Raw genomic sequence first — 19,726 nt, forward strand, 5'->3', positions numbered from 1 at the left:
TGAGCTGTACATGGAAGAACATTTAGGAAGCTAAATGTCTATCATTAAGAAGGCTTGTGTTGTTAAGTTTGCTGAGACTGTATTTGGTCAAATAAATATTATCCTCCCCAAAACAAGTTTCAGTTTTTTCAGTTTTTGAATAATAGATCATTTATTGCACGATTTTCCTTATGTAGTAGTTTGCCACTGTAGCAGATGGGCAAAAATCTTCTTTTTTTTAAATCGGAGACTATCTTCATCCATAGTCTCCCACCCCCCCCAATATTTATATATATGTATGTAGGTATATATATATATATATATATATATATATATATATATATATATATATATATATATATATATATATATATATATATGGACTGAATGACCCACAGCAACGAGTGGAGTAGTTTAAGTAACTTGGGGTCTTGTTCGCAAGTGAGGGAAGAATGGAATTGGAAATTGAAAAGTGGATTGGTGCAGTGTCTGCAGTAACATGTACTCTGTACCACTCTGCTGTAGTGAAGAGAGAGCAAGGCTTTTTTTATCTGTCGATATACAATCCTATCATCAACAATGGTCACAAATTGTGGGTAGTAAACATAAGAACAAGACTGTGGATACAAGTAATTGAATTGAGTTTCCTCTCCAGGTCACTGGAGATGGTGTAGGTTCATTACTTACCTAATATTAATGAGAGCTTTTTTCATGCCAATGTTGTATTTGGAGGAACACAGATGAAACCTTAGGTGTCTGTTGACCTGTCTTTTGCCTGAAAAGAGCTGTGATACTCCAGCAGAACCCCTTATTCTTGAATAAGAAGGAAAGAATGGATGGATGTAATAACTTGGAGTAGGACTTTAGATTTGTTTCCTCTTGGTTGTTTGCAACCAAGAGGAAATTGGTTGCAATTGGTTGGTATTTTTTACATTTTTTAAGTGATATAAAAAAGAACTACATTGTAGTCTAATCCAGGTGCTGATAAAAAACTCAATCATATGTTCCAGGACTTTGAAAGGGAGATTCACCATGGCAAGCATTAGTTGGAAAAAGCAGGGTTTTGAAACCCAAAAGAACTGTTACACTTACACCAAGACTTTTGACAGCAGGAGCCAAACCAAATTTTCCAAACCTAATAACTTGGAGGTAGTTGAGTTTCATTCAGGTTTTAAGGTCACTTATTTCAGTAAAGCATGTCTGTTTTCATGGGTGAATAGATTGAATAGACGAGCACAGCATCAGCAAAATAACCGAAATAATATTGTTTTTTTCTAAAAGAGAGAAAGAGAGAGAGAGAGAGAGAGAGAGAGAGAGAGAGAGAGAGAGAGAGAGAGAGAGAGAGAGAGAAAGAGAGAGAGAGAGAGAGAGAGAAAGATATTAGCATAAGAATTTCTATCATGAATATACTATTTTCAGCCACAAAAAAAAACAAAAAACAAAGACAGTCAGACAAAATGAGCAACCCCACTAACCTTGTTATACTGTAATGTAAAAAAAAAGTCCTGCTACCTATATGGATCTTACTTTAAAACCTGTCACTAGTGTAAAACATATTTTATAGGCCTGTCACACTGTGGTCCCACAATACTGCTTCAAAAGGGCCCAACGTGCTTGAAGAAGACTTAGAATTGTTTATATGGCCTCCAAACCCTTCAGATATCAATATGAAGGCTTCTGTAAGAAGCAAACATAATCCACAAAAGAGTCCATCCTCCAGTCCACATGGCCCAAAGATTTTAGGCTAATATATGAGTATCAGATACTCCAGGACACCATGTGATGTTCTTGGTGTATGCCATCCAAACATCCATCCATACATCCCGTTTATCTGAGTTCAGGCGGCATCCAAAACAGAGAGGCCAAAACATACTACTACCCAAGCACGTTCTCTAGCTATTCCTGGGTCTACCTTGAGGCCTTCACCCAGTAGGACTCTGATTCTTAGACTTGGAGAGGCTGATTCATCCTCACCACTTCACACCTGGCTTGCAAACCTGTCCAATTCAAGATCTTCTGTCAATGGGGCCAAAAGGAACACATCATCTGCAAAAAGCTGCAATGAAATCCTGAGACCACCAAATGAGATCTCTCCACTCATTGGCTGAGCCAAGAAATGTTGTCCATAAAAGTTATGAGCAGAGTAGGTGACAAAGGGAAGCTCTGACAGCGTCCAGCTCTCACTCGAAAAAGTCCAACTTGCTACCTATAATGCGGACCAAACTCCTTTTCTATAGGGACTGAATGGCCCATAGAAACATACCCAAGTATCCCAGGTTCTCAGACCACCCTGCGCAAAAACTCCTGAGGGACACGGTCAAATGCCTCCATGTCCACAGAGGACATGTAGACTGATTCAGCCCATGTTCCCTCCAGGACTTCAGCAAGTATTCACAGCTGATCCAGTGTTCCATGGCAAGGATAGAATCCATATTGTTACTCCCAAATCTGAGGTTTGACTTTAAATCGTTGCCAATGTGTTACTGGGGTAATCTTTTGAACTTAATACATTTTTATTCTTTTAGACCCTTCACAAAAACATTTCAATCATTTAGTGTTAGATACATTAACCCAATAAATAAGAAAGGAAAAGTAGTCAGAATTCACTGTCCTCTAGACCCCAGTAGTACCAAGTAATCATAAACGCAACCTAGCAAACCATCTTCTCCTGAGAATATAAGCTTTTAGTCCGGCAATGAAGCATACTAATGTTGTTTAAGCTGAATGCAGTCCTGCCTCACCAAAGAGCATACTAATTACCACAGCTGCTCTTTTCTATGACCTAGCCAGGTCACTTAGTAGTGTGATCAGTTCTCAACTCTTGATAAAGACTATTTAACAGAGAAAGCCACAAGAGAAGAAAGACCCCCATCTGATTGATCCCTGTATCTTTGGCTTAAAAGTACAATTGAATAGGTTGGAAAAATGAATAATTTTATTCAACAACATACAGTACACCTACATAAATACTGTTATCTAGCTGTTTTCCACAAGTGTGCTTTTTTTTTTATTATCAACAACTGCTTTCATTGGAAAGATTCAAACCTTGCTGCTGTTGCTTGAACAAGAGGGAGTGCTGAAGTCAAAGCACAACAGGAGTACAGTGATGCAAAAGGTTCAAAGTTATACATATCAGGACATAATAAAATAACAAATATAAATATGTTTTTCATTTCTTAAACATCTGCAAGTATAACCTTAGATGAAAGTTGACAAAACATATTACATTGTGTCAATTTGTATTTATTATGTACTGTATATGTATACAGTATATAATGTGGTGCTCAGACAATTACCTTGTTCTGAACGCCTCCAAGACCAAGGAGCTGGTCATAGACTTCAAGAGGAAAGCCAAAACAGACACTCAACCCCTGTTGATTGGAGGAAAACAGGTGGAGAGGGTTGGATGGATGGATGGATTTCCGGTTTCTCGTTGTGCACATACAGGAGGACTTAACTTGGAACATTGACGACACAACCACCCTCAAGAAAGCACAACAGAGACTGTACTTTCTGAGAGTTTTCAGGAATAACAATCCGACTCAGAAACCTTTGGTGTCATTCTATCATTGCTCCATAGAAAGCATCTTGACTTACTGCATGTGTGTGTGGTTTGCCGCACAGTGGCTGACCGGAAATCCCTTGAAAGGGTTGTTAACACAGCCCAAAAGATCATTGGATGCTCACTACCCACCCTGGAAGAACTTTATAGCGCTCGCTTTCTTAGTAGGGCTAAAAACATTCTAAGAGATTTGTCCCACCCAGGTCACCAGCACTTTGAATTACTACCCAAAGGAGTTTGTCACCATCTAAAACGGATCCCCAATCAACCATATTTATACCCCTCACTTTACCCTCACTTTACGGATTCTTAGCTGTATCCCACCTGTTCCTTTTTTTTGACTGCTGCTGCTTTTATTCAACTTTGTAATAAACTCAGATGAACAACAACATAAAACTTTTAAAAAGTGCCATTATATACTTGACAAGAAAAACTTTTCCACAGTGCCATTATTTACTTAACAAGAAAGTATCAAAAAAGAATAAAATCAATGGATCAATAAATAATCACTTCCTGTAGAACTTAATCACCCTCTCACATGCTGGCAGAGGAATTTGGTCTAGACAGCGGGTTGAGGTCTGGACTTTAACTGGGCCTTGTGTCTTTTATTCACCTCCCCACTGCCATGCTTGACAGTCTGAATGAGGTGTACATGCTGAAATGCTGTGTTTGGTTTTCTCTAAACATCGTGCTGGACATTCAGACCAAACATCTCCACTTTGACATAATTTGTCCAAAGGACATCAAGGACATTGTTCCAGAAGTCTTGTGGTTTGTTCAGATGCAGTTTCTTGAACTTTAGTCACGCTTCCATATGTTTTATAAACATAAGAGGGTTTCTCCTGACAGCCCTTCTAAACAAACCAGATTTTTCAATCCTCTTCAACCTGTGCTGTCATATTCTTTATTTACGGTAACATGCTTAAGGACGCCTGTAGGGTCTGAGATGTAGCTCTTGAGATTTTTGGATTTGTCTGAACCGCATGACCTTGGGGTAAATTTGCCTTGACATTAACTCCTGGGAAGACTGGCAACTTGTTTGATTGTTAACTAGGGCCCGAGCACTTGCAGTGCGAAGGCCCTTTTGTATCTGTAGGAGATGTTTTTATTTTCCTCATTATTTTTCTTCGACGAAATGAGAGCCTTTTTGCACCCCTAAACGTGCCCCAAAAGTCACCAAATTTTGCACGCAAGCCAGGCCTGGCGAAAAATTTGATATTTAATGGTTTGCTAATGGTTTGTTAATGGGTGTGGCCTAATGGCTCAACAGCGCCCCCTAGAAAACTTTGTGCCTCAAGCCCCACAATATGGTTTGACGTACATGCACGAAAATCGGTACACACCTGTATCATTTCGCAACTTAAAGAAAAGTCTCTTGGCGCCATGGCCGAAACGGAACAGGAAGTCGGCCATTTTTAATTAATCGTGTAATTTTGGCGCAATTTATGCCATTTTTCGGCCCTTAATGCGGCCCGAACCGTAACGTGCACCCAGGTATGTTATACATCAAAATGTGCGTCTCGATCCTGCGACGATTGGGCATTACTTTTCTCAGTCAAAAGCGTTACCGTGGCAACGATAGACACCAAAAAACGCGCCCCCCCTTCATCTGATTGGTCTATATTTGATAGTTCCTACTTTCTGCCATAACTTTTGAATGGTTTGACGTAAAGAGTCATGGGTGGTGTCATCGGACTTAGTTTTGAGTCCTTGACCTTTAAAATCGCTGCTTGCAGCTTTAATTATCTTTATGATTTTGGAATGTTGAATTCCAATTTGTCTGAAAATGGCCCTTTTTTAAACTGAAAATGCAAAAGTTGTTTCTCTAAGTCATTTGTATGAGGGTGTGCTGAAGCAGGGAAACATCTAAAACATGCAGGACACCGGGCCATGACCATTGCTCCTTTCTTTCCCTCTTGGCATTGTTTTAACTCACATCTGAGCGTTTTAGTCCAGCAGACTGGCGAAACATCTTCTTTTTAGAGGTCTGTGCACCTTTTCAGGTGTTGATCAGTTCGTCAAGGACTGATGACACTTGAGTTAAACTTACCCTCTTTAATCCTGTGGAAGGGTACGCTTCTTTGTTTATTTATTCAAATGCAAGAAATGTTATCCATAGATCTAAATAAAGGATTAGACATCATGGACATCAGTAAAAATCCCCCCAAACATCTACAGACAAAAGAGTAATCTTTTCAACATTTTAACATTTTCCTAAAACATTTTGTTCTGTGTTCATGAGCCAAAGGAATGGTCTGAAACAGCCTTTCCCTGCAAATAACAAGCAAAACCGCATTGTTCAGGACCTTGATGAAGTAGACAGAGTGCTCAAGTGGTTAGCCAGAAGCATCCTGTTGCCCAGTTGTCCAGGCTCCATTAGCCTAGAAGAGCCATCAGTGGGGGATTAGGCAGCAGGCCCTTTCGATCCTCACTCAGCCCAACATTCAATTCCCACCTGCTCCTCACTCCATCGCTTGCCAGCTCTCTGAGCATGAGCCAGCCTCTCTCCTGACTGGGCCGCAAGCTCGGCCAGAGCCCTCATGTCTCTGGAGCTTTTGCCACTCTTCACTTTAGCCTCAGCTGCTAGAGATGTTGTCCCTAATTAACAAGGGATTAAGCCATCATCTCAGTTTGTAATACAGCCTGGATGGTAATTCCAGTATGGATGCTCAAGTGGGGTGGGGGGATTGTGGGGGATTGGACTGGGTAGAAAGAGAGAGTCTTGTTTAGCAGCTCAGTAAATTACTCTTGACCTGCAGAACTGCAGGGAGTCTATCGGAACGACAAGCCGGCTGCCAATTACAACAGCTCAAGCCTGCCAAAAGTTTTATTGGGTGGAGGGTGAAGGCAAGTTGGGAGGTGATTACTTTCCATACGTGTGCAGTGAATGGGGGGTGGGAGGTGACTTTTTAATGGCCTTTCACCATACTCCTTTCTGAGAAGATTGGAAGTGTTGGCGTTCGCTGGGATATTGACAAAATTATGATGAGAATTGAATGCAGATTGAGAACGAGTAGAGAGTGAATGTGGCAAAGAAACTATTTAAATTATGTATCTGCTTCTCTGCACTATTCATACTGTTATACAGCATTTCTTACCATTTATTATCATTCCATTACAACCTTAGAAAAATATTTACATTATTTATTTAACAAAAATGAGTATCACCTTACTGTTTCAAAAGGATTTAAGAGTGAGCGTTGCAGACAGATGCTATTAATCACCAGCACTTGATGAACTGATCATCAGCAGGTGTGCAGACCTGGACAAAAGCAGACGTTTCTGCAGTATGGTGGTCTGGAGCACTGAAGTGTGTGTTTACACAAGACTCCAGTGTCTCTCAAGATAGATTTCAGACGACACAGAGCAACAAAAGACTTCAAACAGCCCAGCAGCAGTGGGACAGGAGTGCTGCAGTCCTTGTTGACAACAGACGGCGTAACTCTGCATAGGTTAGTGTGAAGGAGGATCACAGCATCCCAGATGTTGAAATGCTGGCTGCAGGTTTCCATCCAACACAACACCCCAATGGAGTCGTGGTGATTTCTGCGGGTTTCAGTCAAGCTTCTCTCTCTGTTATGAGTATTTTTCAATTCATTTCAACTCAATTCAACAAGACAACCCACAGGGAACGACATAAGGAATGGTCTTGGAGAAAGCAACTGTTGCCGCACATAAATCTGGAAAGGTTTATAAAACCATTTCCAAACAATGTGGAGTTCAGCGTCCTACAGTGATTAAGATTATTCAAGAGTGGTATTCATCACAGCTGAAGTACGGTTTATCTGGAGGGGTTTCCAGGAAAATTGCTCTTCTGTCTAAAAAGAACATAGAAGCAAACAACTTCTGGAACAATGCTCTGGAAAGATGAGACCAAAGTGGAGCTGTTTGGACTCATTGTCCAGCATCATGTCTGACAAAAAATAATTCATCACAGGATTTCAGCAGAAATTCATAATCACGGTTGTGATGAATTAAGGGTGTCTTGGGCATGTTGCATGTAGTAAGTCACCCATGAACTCCCATGAACAATACTGTGTACCAGTATTGTTCTAGAGCAGGGGTCGGTAACCCGCGGCTCTAGAGCCGCATGCGGCTCTTTAGCGCCGCCCTGGTGGCTCCTGGAGCTTTTTCAAAAATGTTTGACCTTTTTTTCTTATTTTTTTCCTTTTTTCTCTTCTTTTTTCCCTTTCTTTCTTCTTTTTTTCCTTTTTTTCTCTTTTTTTCTTCATTTTTCCTTTCCTTTTTAATCTACGACTTTTTTCTCAAAATTTTGACTTTTTCTCAACATTTCGACTTTTTTCTCGACATTTCAACTTTTCTCTCAACATTTAGATTTTTTTCTCAACATTTCGACTTTTTTTTGACATTTCAACTTTTTTCTCGACATTTTGACTTTTTTCTCAAGATTGTACGTCAACATTACTCTCGAAATTTCGACTTTTTTCTCGCCATTTCGACTTTTTTCTCAAAGTGCATAATGAAAAGAATATTCTTTTATTGCATTCTATTATAACTAATATAGATACATGCAGCATGTGTTGCCTTCATTCTAAGGCTTATACAAGACTTTTCATTTTTTGCGGCTCCAGACATATTTGTTTTTTGTTTTTTTGGTCCAATATGGCTCCTTCAACATTTTGGGTTGTTGACCCCTGATCTAGAGGCAAATGTCAGGACATCCATCTGATAATTAAAGCATGGTCAAGATAGGTTAAAGCAACAGGACAATGATCTGAAGCACAGGAGCAAATCTACATCAGCATATCAGGAAACTTAAAAATGTAAGTTTTGAAAGAGTCTAGTCAAAGTTGAAACTTCAACCTGGCTGAAATAATGAGGTTGGACCTTGAAAGAGCGGTGCATATGTGAATACACACAAATCTTTAATGAAAAATGGGTCCAAACTTCTCAAAAACAATGTGAGAGACTGGTGAAGTCATACGGGGACTGAAGGCGGTTAAAAGTGGTGAAACATGCAAGTTCTTGGTATTTCCTGCATTTTTATTTTATTTTAATTGTTTGTTTATTTTTGCCTGATTAGAGATTAATTTCACTGTTTTTACATGAAAAAGACATAGTATTAAAAGATGGGGTTGATTTATTTTTATTCTCTAAGAATTGGGTATAAAAATTATGACGGAGTATTAGGGCCAAGACAAAAAAAAATTGGAAATTACAAGAATAAAGTCATAATATTATGAGAATAAAGTCGTAAAATTACAAAAATAAAGTCATAATGTTGCGAGAATAAAGTCGTAATATTATGAGAATAAAGTCGTATTTCATGAGAACTCTAACAGGAAGAGCACATCTGTCTTTTGTGGAAGAGGAGCTGTCTGGTATAGTACACTGTAAACAATTGCTGTAAATTTACAGCCAATTTCCAACAATAAAATACTGTTTTCATGTTTAACAGTTTGGTAGTGTAGTTAGCAATGCATTGTGGGATTCCTAACTTGGAGCAACGGGACAGAGGCCGTAAACGGTATGCTGATGTTTTAAATTACAGGACATTACAGTATTTTTTGGAAAACTTCAGGACATTACAGTATTTTTTGGAAATCCCCCAGAAGAGGACGGCAGGTGCTACACGCAGCACGGACATGTGCTTCACATCATCGGACTTCATCTCCATCATTCCGGTCTTGCATCTACAAACTTAAACGGTACGTGAATTAAAATTGTATTTTATTTGCCAGTAGGTAAGAAATCTCATTTATATTGCAGAGAATGTTTGATGTAACGCGCAGGAGTTTGTCTCGCCATCAGTGAGGGTTAGATTTGGATAAGTTAGCCGAAACAAACAGTAAAGTTACTTTTTAGGTTTTTATTGTTGTTTAATCTTGGTAACATTAATATATCTGAACGTCTGCATGCGAGGAGCAACACTTAAACACGGTGTGAGAGGCCGACATCGGCTGATGGAGCTCAGGTTAGCAGGAAAATACCACGAGGCTGCTGGAATAATATCTTTTTGTCTTGTAAAATCGTGAGTTAACGGAATTAAGCTCGTTCGGATAAAAACATTTGAATCCTCAATCCTTATGATAGTGTTGTATTTTTCCGTTAAAACTTAAAGTTGGTGTGAAGATATTGTCTTGATCCGGACTCCTTGTAAATGCATTTTTTTTTCTGTCACTGCGAGTTTCACAAATTACTTCTAACTTTGTATATGATTTGTCAAACGGTTTTGCATCATCTTTGACTTTTCTTTCATAATCTTAACATTGTAACTCAGTGAAGGTTAAACATTTCATCGTGAAGACTGATATGGTGGAACTAAAAAGCAGCCAGAAATTATTTTCTATGTTTGCTGACTTATTTTACTGTAATCAAGACTAATGCATGTTCGTTGATGAAAAGGAATTTACCATCAGGCAGTAACAATGTTCCCTTGTCAGACCTGTCGTCATAACTGTCCCACAATAGTGGCATACATCAGGCACATGAGAATTCATAAAAATACACCTAATTTAACTTTTAAGTGTGTTTTGCCAGATTGCAGTCAGACTTTCCAAAACTTTTCAACGTTTAAGTCTCACACTTACAGACATAACAAACATGTAGTTAGGCCTACTTTGTCTGGTGTAGTTGAACTAACGTGTCATGTTGATTTCTGCAGTGCAAGATGTGAGACTTTGACAGCCTTTTACTCCCATTTGAGAACACACATTAGAGAGGGGAAACCAGTTGCTTGTCCTTATAGACACTGTAGCAAGAGCTTTACAGTCTTATCGACATTCACATCACACATGAGTCGGAAACATAAAAATGGTACTCAGGAAAATCTGGTTGAGTCCGTTGTGAATCCTGGTGTTTCCCATGAGAGTGAACAAAATCAGTCTGATATGCAGATTGATCCTCCCAGTGATGCAGGTGAACAAGAGATTTACCCAGAAATTGCTGATGAATCACAGTTTTTTGAAAATTTAGCCCTTTTTTATTTGAAATTGCAAGCAAAGTGTTTGCTTCCATCCTCTGTCATCCAGACAATTATTGAAGATTTTCAGGAAATACATGACATAAGCCAGTCACATTTGCTTTTCAAACTAAAAGAGAGGTTGATTACACTTGGGATTTCAGAAGCTGACACAAACAATGTGTGTGAACTCATGAAAACGGAGGATCTCTTTAGGACCTGCAACACTAAGCCACTGAAAACTAATCAGAGAAGAAAAACTGTTTTCAAGAACAGCTTCAACTATGTTGAGCCGGTTCAGATCTGTCTAGGTCAGAATGAGGCAGGCAAAGAGTGTTTTGCCCAATATGTACCCATTAAACAAACAATCAATTCTCTATTTCATTGCCAATCAGTGCAGGAACAATATAAGCAGGTACACTCCAGTATTGGTCTTAAGGATATTCTTAAGGATGTGTGGGATGGCAGAAATATGGCTGAGAATGTGCTCTTCCAGAATGAAAGCTCATCACTGAGCTTGATCCTGTATCAGGATGCATTTGAGGTGGTAAACCCACTGGGATCTGGAAAGAAAAAGCACAAGATCCTTGCAGTGTATCTAAGTCTTGCAGATTTAATGCCACACAACAGATCCAGCACTGATCAAATGCAACTTGTTCTTCTCTGTAAAGAACATGATTTTAAGTATTTTGGTCAAGACTTGGTTATGGGTACCCTCGTCAATGACCTTAAAGATCTTGAGGTCAATGGTGTTACTCTGCCTGACGGAAAGGTCTACAAGGGAACTTTGTGTGCCATTGCAGGTGATAACCTGGGCTCACATGGCATAGGAGGCTTTGTGGAGAACTTCAGCAGGAGTTCACACTTCTGCAGATATTGTGATATCAGAAGAGAAGCATTCCATGCAGATCCTCTTATCCACGGCACAAAACGCACAGCACAGTCATACAGTGATCATGTCCAGAGCATTGAAGGACAGTCGACATCTAGTGGAGGTGTTAAATTTGACTCACTGTTTAATACACTCAAATACTTCCATGTATGTCAGCCAGGGTTGCCACCATGTCTTGGCCACGATCTTTTTGAAGGTATTGTATCCTCTGATCTGGCACTGTACATAAACCATCTTGTTAAGGTGGATAAAATGTTCAGCTATCTTGAGTTGAATCGACGAATAAATCAGTTTAAGTATCTTGGTAGGGATGCTAATGACAAACCGTGTGAGGTCAGTCCAGAGGGTGAAAAACTTGGGGGACATGCTGTTCAGAATTGGTGTTTGCTGAGAATGTTACCTGTTTTGATTGGAGACAAAATACAAAATCCAGGTGACAACGAAGTATGGCAGTTAGTTTTGCAACTTAGAGAAGTTGTGGACCTCATTTGTGCACCTGCGATTTCAAATGGCCAGATAGCTTACCTGAGAGTTCTGATTGATGAATATTTGCATTGCCGAGTGCAAACCTTTCCTGGAAATCCAGTGAAGCCCAAACATCATTATGTCAGTCATTATCCTGAGCTCATTATCCAGTTTGGGCCACTAATTCGCCTATGGACTTTAAGATTCGAAAGCAAACACGCATATTTTAAGCAGTGTTTGAGGAAATTGCGCAACTTTAAGAATCCATGTTCTACTCTTGCAGAGAGACATCAGCTTCTGCAGGCATTTCTGAGTGCTGGTACCTTCTTCCCTCCAGCTGTTTCAGTGGAAAGAGGCACACAGTTTTTCTTAGAGGACTACAATGATGTAATCAGAGAGGCAGTTGCACATCACAATTTTGAGTCCACAAACACTCAGATAGCCAATGAAGTGACTGTGAAAGGGACCAAATACAAAAAGAACATGCTCATTGTGCTTGATGATGATGATGACAGGCTTGTTACTGGAAAAATCAAAGTGGTTCTCGTTAAGGATTCAGCAGTATATTTTATTGCTGAAAAGTATCATGCCCTGCGTATTCCTGACATGGGTGTTTACAGCCTCACACTGATGCAGAGAAGCTACTGCTGTATTAATCAGGAGAATCTGCTAGATTACTATCCCTTGCCTGAGTACACTGTCCATGGCACACCACTGATAATTCTTCACCATTCTTTCCCTCTTTTCCAGAATGATGGCGGATTTGAGTGAAGACATCAAAGAGATCATCTGCAAGATCTTGCCAAATCTGTCTGAAGAGACTCAGAGGCAAATAATATTGAAACTTCAGAGCTCCGGCTTGGAGTCAAAAGAAGACTTAAAATATGTCCAGCAGGAAGACATTGCTGATCTGCTACCTGTTATCCAGTGCCGGAAACTCCTGAATGCATTCAAATTAGGTAATGTATGGCTAATTTAGTGTGGCATTCAAGTGGGGATGGACTAATACTTAAAAATCTGGTATCAGGCTGATACCACAGTAACATAGGGTACAGGTATAGGAAATGACCATAATCTATTTTTTTTTGTTTGTTTTTTAGAAACTGAGACAGTTATATTAAATTTACAAGCCACTCCAACTTCGTCATCTCTGAGCAGTAATTGGTCGGCGTCTGAGTCTTCATTACCATCATTATGCACTACGCCTCATTCTACCCCATCACGGCTATCGGCCATTGCATCGTGTTCAACCCAGGCAAGAAACAGCGATCCAAGCAACAGACCTTCCACATCTCAGATACTGAAAACATGGCCAGAAACCTTCCAGGTCCCCTGGGAAAAAATGCCACAGGAAATTCGTTCTGCTATTACAGATGGACAGAGACCAAATCCAGTGGCGCGCCGCCAGATGGTACGAGTACTCACAGATGAAATGAGAAGGTGTGAAGCTAACCCCACTCGTGCCCAGTGTCTAACTGTAGTTCGAAATATCATCAGACAGTACCCAAAGAGTTTTGCTGATATGACTCCAGATGGGTCACTTCTGGCTGGAGGTTACACATCACTTTTGATTCAACTGAAAAACCGCATTGAGAATGTCAACCGTAATGGAAGCTTTTCAAACCACCGATCCTCCACATACAAGAGAGGTCCAACTGACACCTATGGATGTACAAGATTTCAGCCAGAGCTCCCCCCAGAAGAAACTGATGAGACTCTGGAGCAGCACCGGCAGGGACTGGAGGAGATTTACAGACAGGAGGGTGCAGGTGGAGCAGAAAGAGCCGACGTTAAAAATCTAATGGAGCTCACATTCTCTCTACAACGTCGCCACATAAATACACTTCCATCACCTGACATTGAAGATTTAAAAAGCAAATGGCCTTTTCTTTTCACACTAAGGTATATATATGCACATTTTGAGTTGCTCACAGACATCAATGTGCTTCGTAGCTTGGAACTCAGTATGGAGGAATGTGGAAAAGCCATCATACAATACTTCAGGGAAAAACCTACTAACAAAGATGTCAAGGATGTCATCTCTAATGGTGAAGATAATGTGGCACTTTGTGTTGTTCAGCTGCTCATGGCACACTTTGGAGAGGACCTAACCGGGCTGGTCCTTCTTGCAGATGTGAGTTTTCGTCTTTATTTCTAACCCTGTGTTTTAAAGAGTGACTCACTGGAGGCAATTTATCAGTACCTGTTAACATACTTTAATGTGTAAAGTTGGTACCTTTTAAATTTGATTACAATCTGTTTCACTGTAGGTACATCAGAAGCCTACCTAATTCACCTCTAGGTTACTCTCACCTAGTGTTTACTAATGATTTGCCTTTTTTATAATTTTTCTTAAAAATCTTGTATGTATGTATTTGTTCCCTACAGGTTTCTGCCACTGCAGCTGACGTCGAGACAACTCTCAGTCCTCCTTCAAGTCCTCGCCTAATACTTCATGGTATACATTTAATTTAGAGTCATTGATCATTTTGCATATCATCTTGAGTTTACAAATGTAAATGAGATGCATTCTCATGTTGCTATGACGTGAAGTTTCAGGTGCAGCAGGGAAAGTCGTGGTTGGAGGTTGGAGGATCACCCTGGAGGGCCGTGTCATCTCTGAGTGCATCACACCAACATTTGTAACGGGACTTGCTGCTGTGTTTGCAATCTACTATATATTCAACCTTCAGTATCAAGATGAGGCAGCTTGTACTCTGGAATTCATTCAGAGGTAAAAACCCCATCATTCCTTGTCATCATTATATTGTTACAACTAAATTGATGTTTTTGTATTTTTTAGCATAAAATGGTATTGGTACATTTGAAGCCACAACACACACACACACACTGGGTGTTTTATTGGACTAAGGTTTTATTATAATTCCGTTTGATGTCACTTTGCCATTCGGGTCCACTCTATTTGTATGTCATTGCAACCCCACTCTGATCTTAGACTATTTTGATTTCAGGCGCTTCATTGGTATAAATCCAGAGAGAGGGACAAAGGCTAAAAGGGGCAAGGTTGTCTCCAAGAAGAAAGGTGTGATCGTCCACAAGAAGTTTTCTGCAGTCAACTCACACGTCTCCACGCTACTGAAGAAACTCCTTGATTTTGAATGGGACTTCATATAGAACTGTGAGTTCTCTTGAATCTTGCTCTCTGTCCATTAGTTGTTTTGACAGTCTGGCATTGCCACATTGAGCCGCAAGAGAACTAGTATTATTAGCTTTATAAACATTAGCTTGGCTGGTATATTGTACATGATCTTGATCTTGTCCTGATTCTGTCGTATTTGTTTGTTATTGTTTGACAGTGGCAACACTGGAATTATGCTGCAGAGAGGAACAGCGGCTTCAGCGGTCATCTCTCCTGGATCTCCTTGCACAAGATTTTAATCAGGACCGTTCACACCCACACAGACTTCCACTGACTGGAGCTACAGTAAGATGTGAGAATACAAGCCTACCTCACAGGACTATTTAAGAAAAAAACTGCAAGTCTAGCTTGCATTGACACAGGTGCCTACCTCACACTTGCTTGCCTAAATGTTGTTTTTGACCAGCTGTTCAAAATGGCCTTAATGCACTTTTTGCAAAATGTTCTTATGTGTTTTCCAAATGTTGCCAATTATGCATATTCTGTATTTTCACAGTACATAGCAAATTACATAATGTAATTTTTTTAAGTTAAATTTTTTTGAAAATTTTAATCTAACTCACAGGACTATTTTAAAAGGGAAAAACACAAGCCTGTGGCAGTTTTATTTTCAAAATGTGTCAATAATGCTTTTTTGCTGAGTGTTCTTACTCATGGAATCAAAAAGGTTTTAATGTTCCTACTTTGAAAACATTCTTAATAGTGTAGTTTTCCAAATATTGATACTACGTTGGCCGACAAGGGCCAAACGCACCGCAACGGCCTAATGCGTCTCAGTTAAGGAAAATGGCAGACACGATTCAAATTCACAAACTCAAACACAAGTCTAAACGAGGTACAAAAAGAGGAACGTGGTGCAAATGAAAAAAACATGCTGCAAAAAACAAAGACAAATGCAGCATCATCAATCGCACTGCAAATAGAGAAAAGATGCAAAGCACAAAACAAGAAACCCTCTTCAAAAGACAAATGCTTCATAAACCAGTCACTACAACCGGAAGTGCTCCAAACCTGCAGGTGGAGCAGCTGACTGAACCACAGTGTTTACATCCATGGTTTAAACATACAGCGGGAACGGTAATGTGATTTTTATCGGACTATATTTATATATGATGTTTTTATCAATGTACAACGCTGTACATTGTATCGTCTGGTGTAAAATATAATAAAGAAACGTCTCGTAATGTACAGCGAGGCGTTTCTTTATTATATGTTACACCAGACGATACAATGTACAGCGTTGTACATTGATAAAAACATCATATATAAATATAGTCCGATAAAAATCACATTACCGTTCCCGCTGTATGTTTAAACCATGGATGTAAACACTGTGGTTCAGTCAGCTGCTCCACCTGCAGGTTTGGTAACTGGTTATGAAGCGTTTTTCTTTTGAAAAGGGTTTCTTGTGTTATATCGTTTTGTGCTTTGCATCGTTTCTCTATTTGCAGCGCGGTTGATGATGCTGCATTTATCTTTGTTTTTTGCAGCACGTTTTTTCATTTGCACCACGTTCCTCTTTTTGTACCTTGTTTTGAGTTTGTGAATTTGAATCGTTTCTGTACTTGAAGCCGTTTTCCTTAACTGAGACGCATTAGGCTGTTGCAGTGCGTTTGGCCCTTGTCGGCCACCGTATGATAATGTGTTTCAAAATTCTCCTACTGTTCTATATTGTTGCTGGCAGCAGATGGTTCATTGCAGTAAATTCTGAGATTGTATTTTAAATGTATTTAAATTGTTGCAAAGACATAAGCATATATACCTCACAGAATAGGTTAAACTTATCGTTCCTCAGAATTTGTTGCCTGGCTCTTTTTCTTAGACCTGTTGTGTTATTCAAGGTAATGCTCAAGTTTGGTAAGATAAATAACTTAAGAAAATTGTTCAAACTAATGTCTTAAATAGACAATGCTGAATAATGTTGTCATGGGTTAGGTATGAGTAAGTGTTAGGGACAATCTCTGAAAAACAATTTAAGAATTTAAGTTTATAGCCAGTCTAAAGCAGACACTACTAGGCTGTTTACTACTTGAAATCTCAGCATCCTCCAACAGGGTTAATTTTCTTTTTTTTCCCATTTTTGAAAGTTGCAGTATTTATGTTGATATTGCTTTTTGAAATAAATGATTTTGAGTCTGATTTTAAGTTTTTATTGCTTATTTTGCACAATATTCACAATAATGCATATCTTAAGCAATTGTCTATAGCCCTAAGAATAATGAAGTTCTAATATTGATTTCATTTAGGACTGATATTTTAGGAAACTGCTACATTGAGTTATTGTTTTATATACTGTGCCTGACTACAGTAATCTTTGAGAAGATAAAGTAACAACCTAAGCAGAATATTATTGTAATTTCCAAATAGTCACAGAACTATGCTGTATTTATTATTTTACTGTATTAGACTGTGAAATAATTTAACAGTGTGAATACAGTAAAATTACAGTATATTGCTGGCATCCCTGCCGCCAGCTATTTACAGTAAATTATAGAAATACAGAAATATACTGTATTTCTGGTTTACAGACTACTACTGTAAAATCATTTTACGGATGATACCGTAAAAATTACGGTATATTGCTGGCGTCTGTGCTGCCAGCTCTTTACCGTAATTTTACAGGAAAATTTTTTACAGTGTATAGTATAGTATAGTATAGTATAGTATAGTATAGTATAGTATAGTATAGTATAGTATAGTATACTATAGTATAGTATAGTAGTGGTGACTGCAAGGCTAGTTCCATGTGCTGCCATTCAAAGAGGTTTTGTTGTTTCTCAGGAAACAATGAGGACGATCATAAAGATTTTCCTTTTCCACAAAAGACGCAATTTCTTCCAAGTCTGTGTGGTTCCTTCTTAGAAATAGACGCAGTCGTTTGCACAATCATTTTAAAGTCTAATAATTTGATGCTGATGTGCCAAAAGATTAAGTATTTCCTTATTTGTGAAACCAAAATAGAACTTCACAAGATGCTCAATATTCCTCATTTTAACACAGGGAGAAGACTGCTCTTCCTGTTAGAGTTCTCATAAATTATGACTTTATTCTCGTAATATTATGACTTTATTCTCTTAATTTCCATTTTTTTCTTTGTCTTAGTTTGGCCTTAATACTTTACAGTTCCGCACCATTTCAATTTATCACAAACCCCTGACCTCAAGTCCGTGCCTCTGACATCGGCAGTGTTTGCTTGGTTGAATCCCCACAGAGAGCAGGCGAGGACCTGACGTGGGCTCTTCACTGGAATGATATCCAAATCTGTTCCACCAGTTAGTTTTAGGAAGTGTAGAAAGTGTTGGTGGTGATCTGAACGTTGATGGTTCCCTCCCAGCTGGTGAGGAGGGGCTCTGTGGAGACTCCGGGAGGTCCAGCTTGCCACTCTGTTTGCTGCTGATGCAAACTGATGCAACTTTCAGTCAAGACAAAGCAAGAAAAAAAATGGGATCAATGTCCACCGTGAACAGGAATACTCATGGAGCGTTTGGTTGTGAGTTGCACAGGCATTTCATAACCCAGACCTAATAATTAATGACGTTTTTGGATAACAATCAAGTGTGTGCTTTATCCGGAATAAGGAGAGGAAGGAAGAGAACAACACTGAGTTGAGTGTGTTTGTGTGTGAGAGGTAAATGCATCCCTGAGAGTGGAAGATAAACTAAAGTACTGACAGAAATATTAAAAAAGCTGATGCACACATCTCCTCACATACACACAAACGTGTTTCACGCTCATCACTTTACAAAAGAAACACGTTCATATGGATGGAATTTACATTACAACACAAGAAATAGATTTGTATTGATTGAAAACATACAATATCTAAAAATCTAAAAAACGAAAAGTCTGTGATTGAAAAAAGAAGGCAAATTTCATTTGTTTTGTATTCATTCTACTTAGAAAGTGAGCCATAATTGATTCTGATTATGTATAAAAGTGGGCTTAATACTTCAGTAAATATGCTCGGGATAAGAGAGTCTTTTGTGATTTAGTCTACAAGATAAAGCAATACAGGTAAAATGTAGATAAACGACATGCATGGTTTTAGACTTTGGCTAACCTCCAACATGTTCCACAAATATTCTTAGATCTGGATACATTTATTTAGAAGTTATGATTTGTTGAAGTAAACTGACTACCACCGACTACCCACGTATTTACTGTTTTTATATTACTGCCAAAATGATGAGTAGCTCCAGAAACAGTTTTTAAAGAACTTCTACTGTGGCGCCGCTCAGTTGGCAGCCTGTTTCATGTGCACTGTTAAATTGGTTCTTTCTTTGTCTCTTCTCCAGGTATTTCACTGAGCTTCATCTTGTTTAAGTTTTGATTTTGGGATGTTTTTTCTATGCTGGCTTGGATGCTGTTCTTCCTGGATTTTTTCTGTTAATTCTGGCACTTTTTAACATTCTTTATGGTGAGTTTCAATGACAAGCCAAATTCAAATTCAAAAATAATTTTTTATCCCCGAAGGGGAAATTAATTGTCGCAGTAGTTTTATGATTTAAGTCTCATCAAACAGTCTTTGTAGAGGGTTATTGTTGTGGGCAGGAATGATCTCCTGTAGGTCTGAAGGATCTCCTGTAGAGGTCTGAAGGATCTCCTGTAGAGGTCTGAAGGATCTCCTGTAGAGGTCTGAAGGATCCACTGTAGAGGTCTGAAGGATCTCCTGTAGGTCTGAAGGATCTACTGTAGAGGTCTGAAGGATCTCCTGTAGAGGTCTGAAGGATCTCCTGTAGAGGTCTG

The 19,726-nt window shown here is 39.1% G+C and overlaps 1 protein-coding gene across 1 annotated transcript; it reads left to right on the plus strand.

The window, feature by feature from the left end:
• The first annotated feature begins 3,254 nt into the window (after positions 1–3,254).
• Positions 3,255–13,978, plus strand: LOC133463577 (uncharacterized). Its single transcript, XM_061745172.1, has 2 exons — positions 3,255–3,380; positions 13,076–13,978. Exons 1-2 carry the CDS (start codon positions 3,255–3,257, stop codon positions 13,976–13,978), a joined length of 1,029 nt encoding a protein of 342 aa, XP_061601156.1.
• The last annotated feature ends 5,748 nt before the right edge of the window (positions 13,979–19,726 follow it).

Source organism: Cololabis saira, chromosome 17, assembly GCF_033807715.1.
Source record: "Cololabis saira isolate AMF1-May2022 chromosome 17, fColSai1.1, whole genome shotgun sequence".
Lineage (NCBI taxonomy): Eukaryota > Metazoa > Chordata > Actinopteri > Beloniformes > Belonidae > Cololabis > Cololabis saira.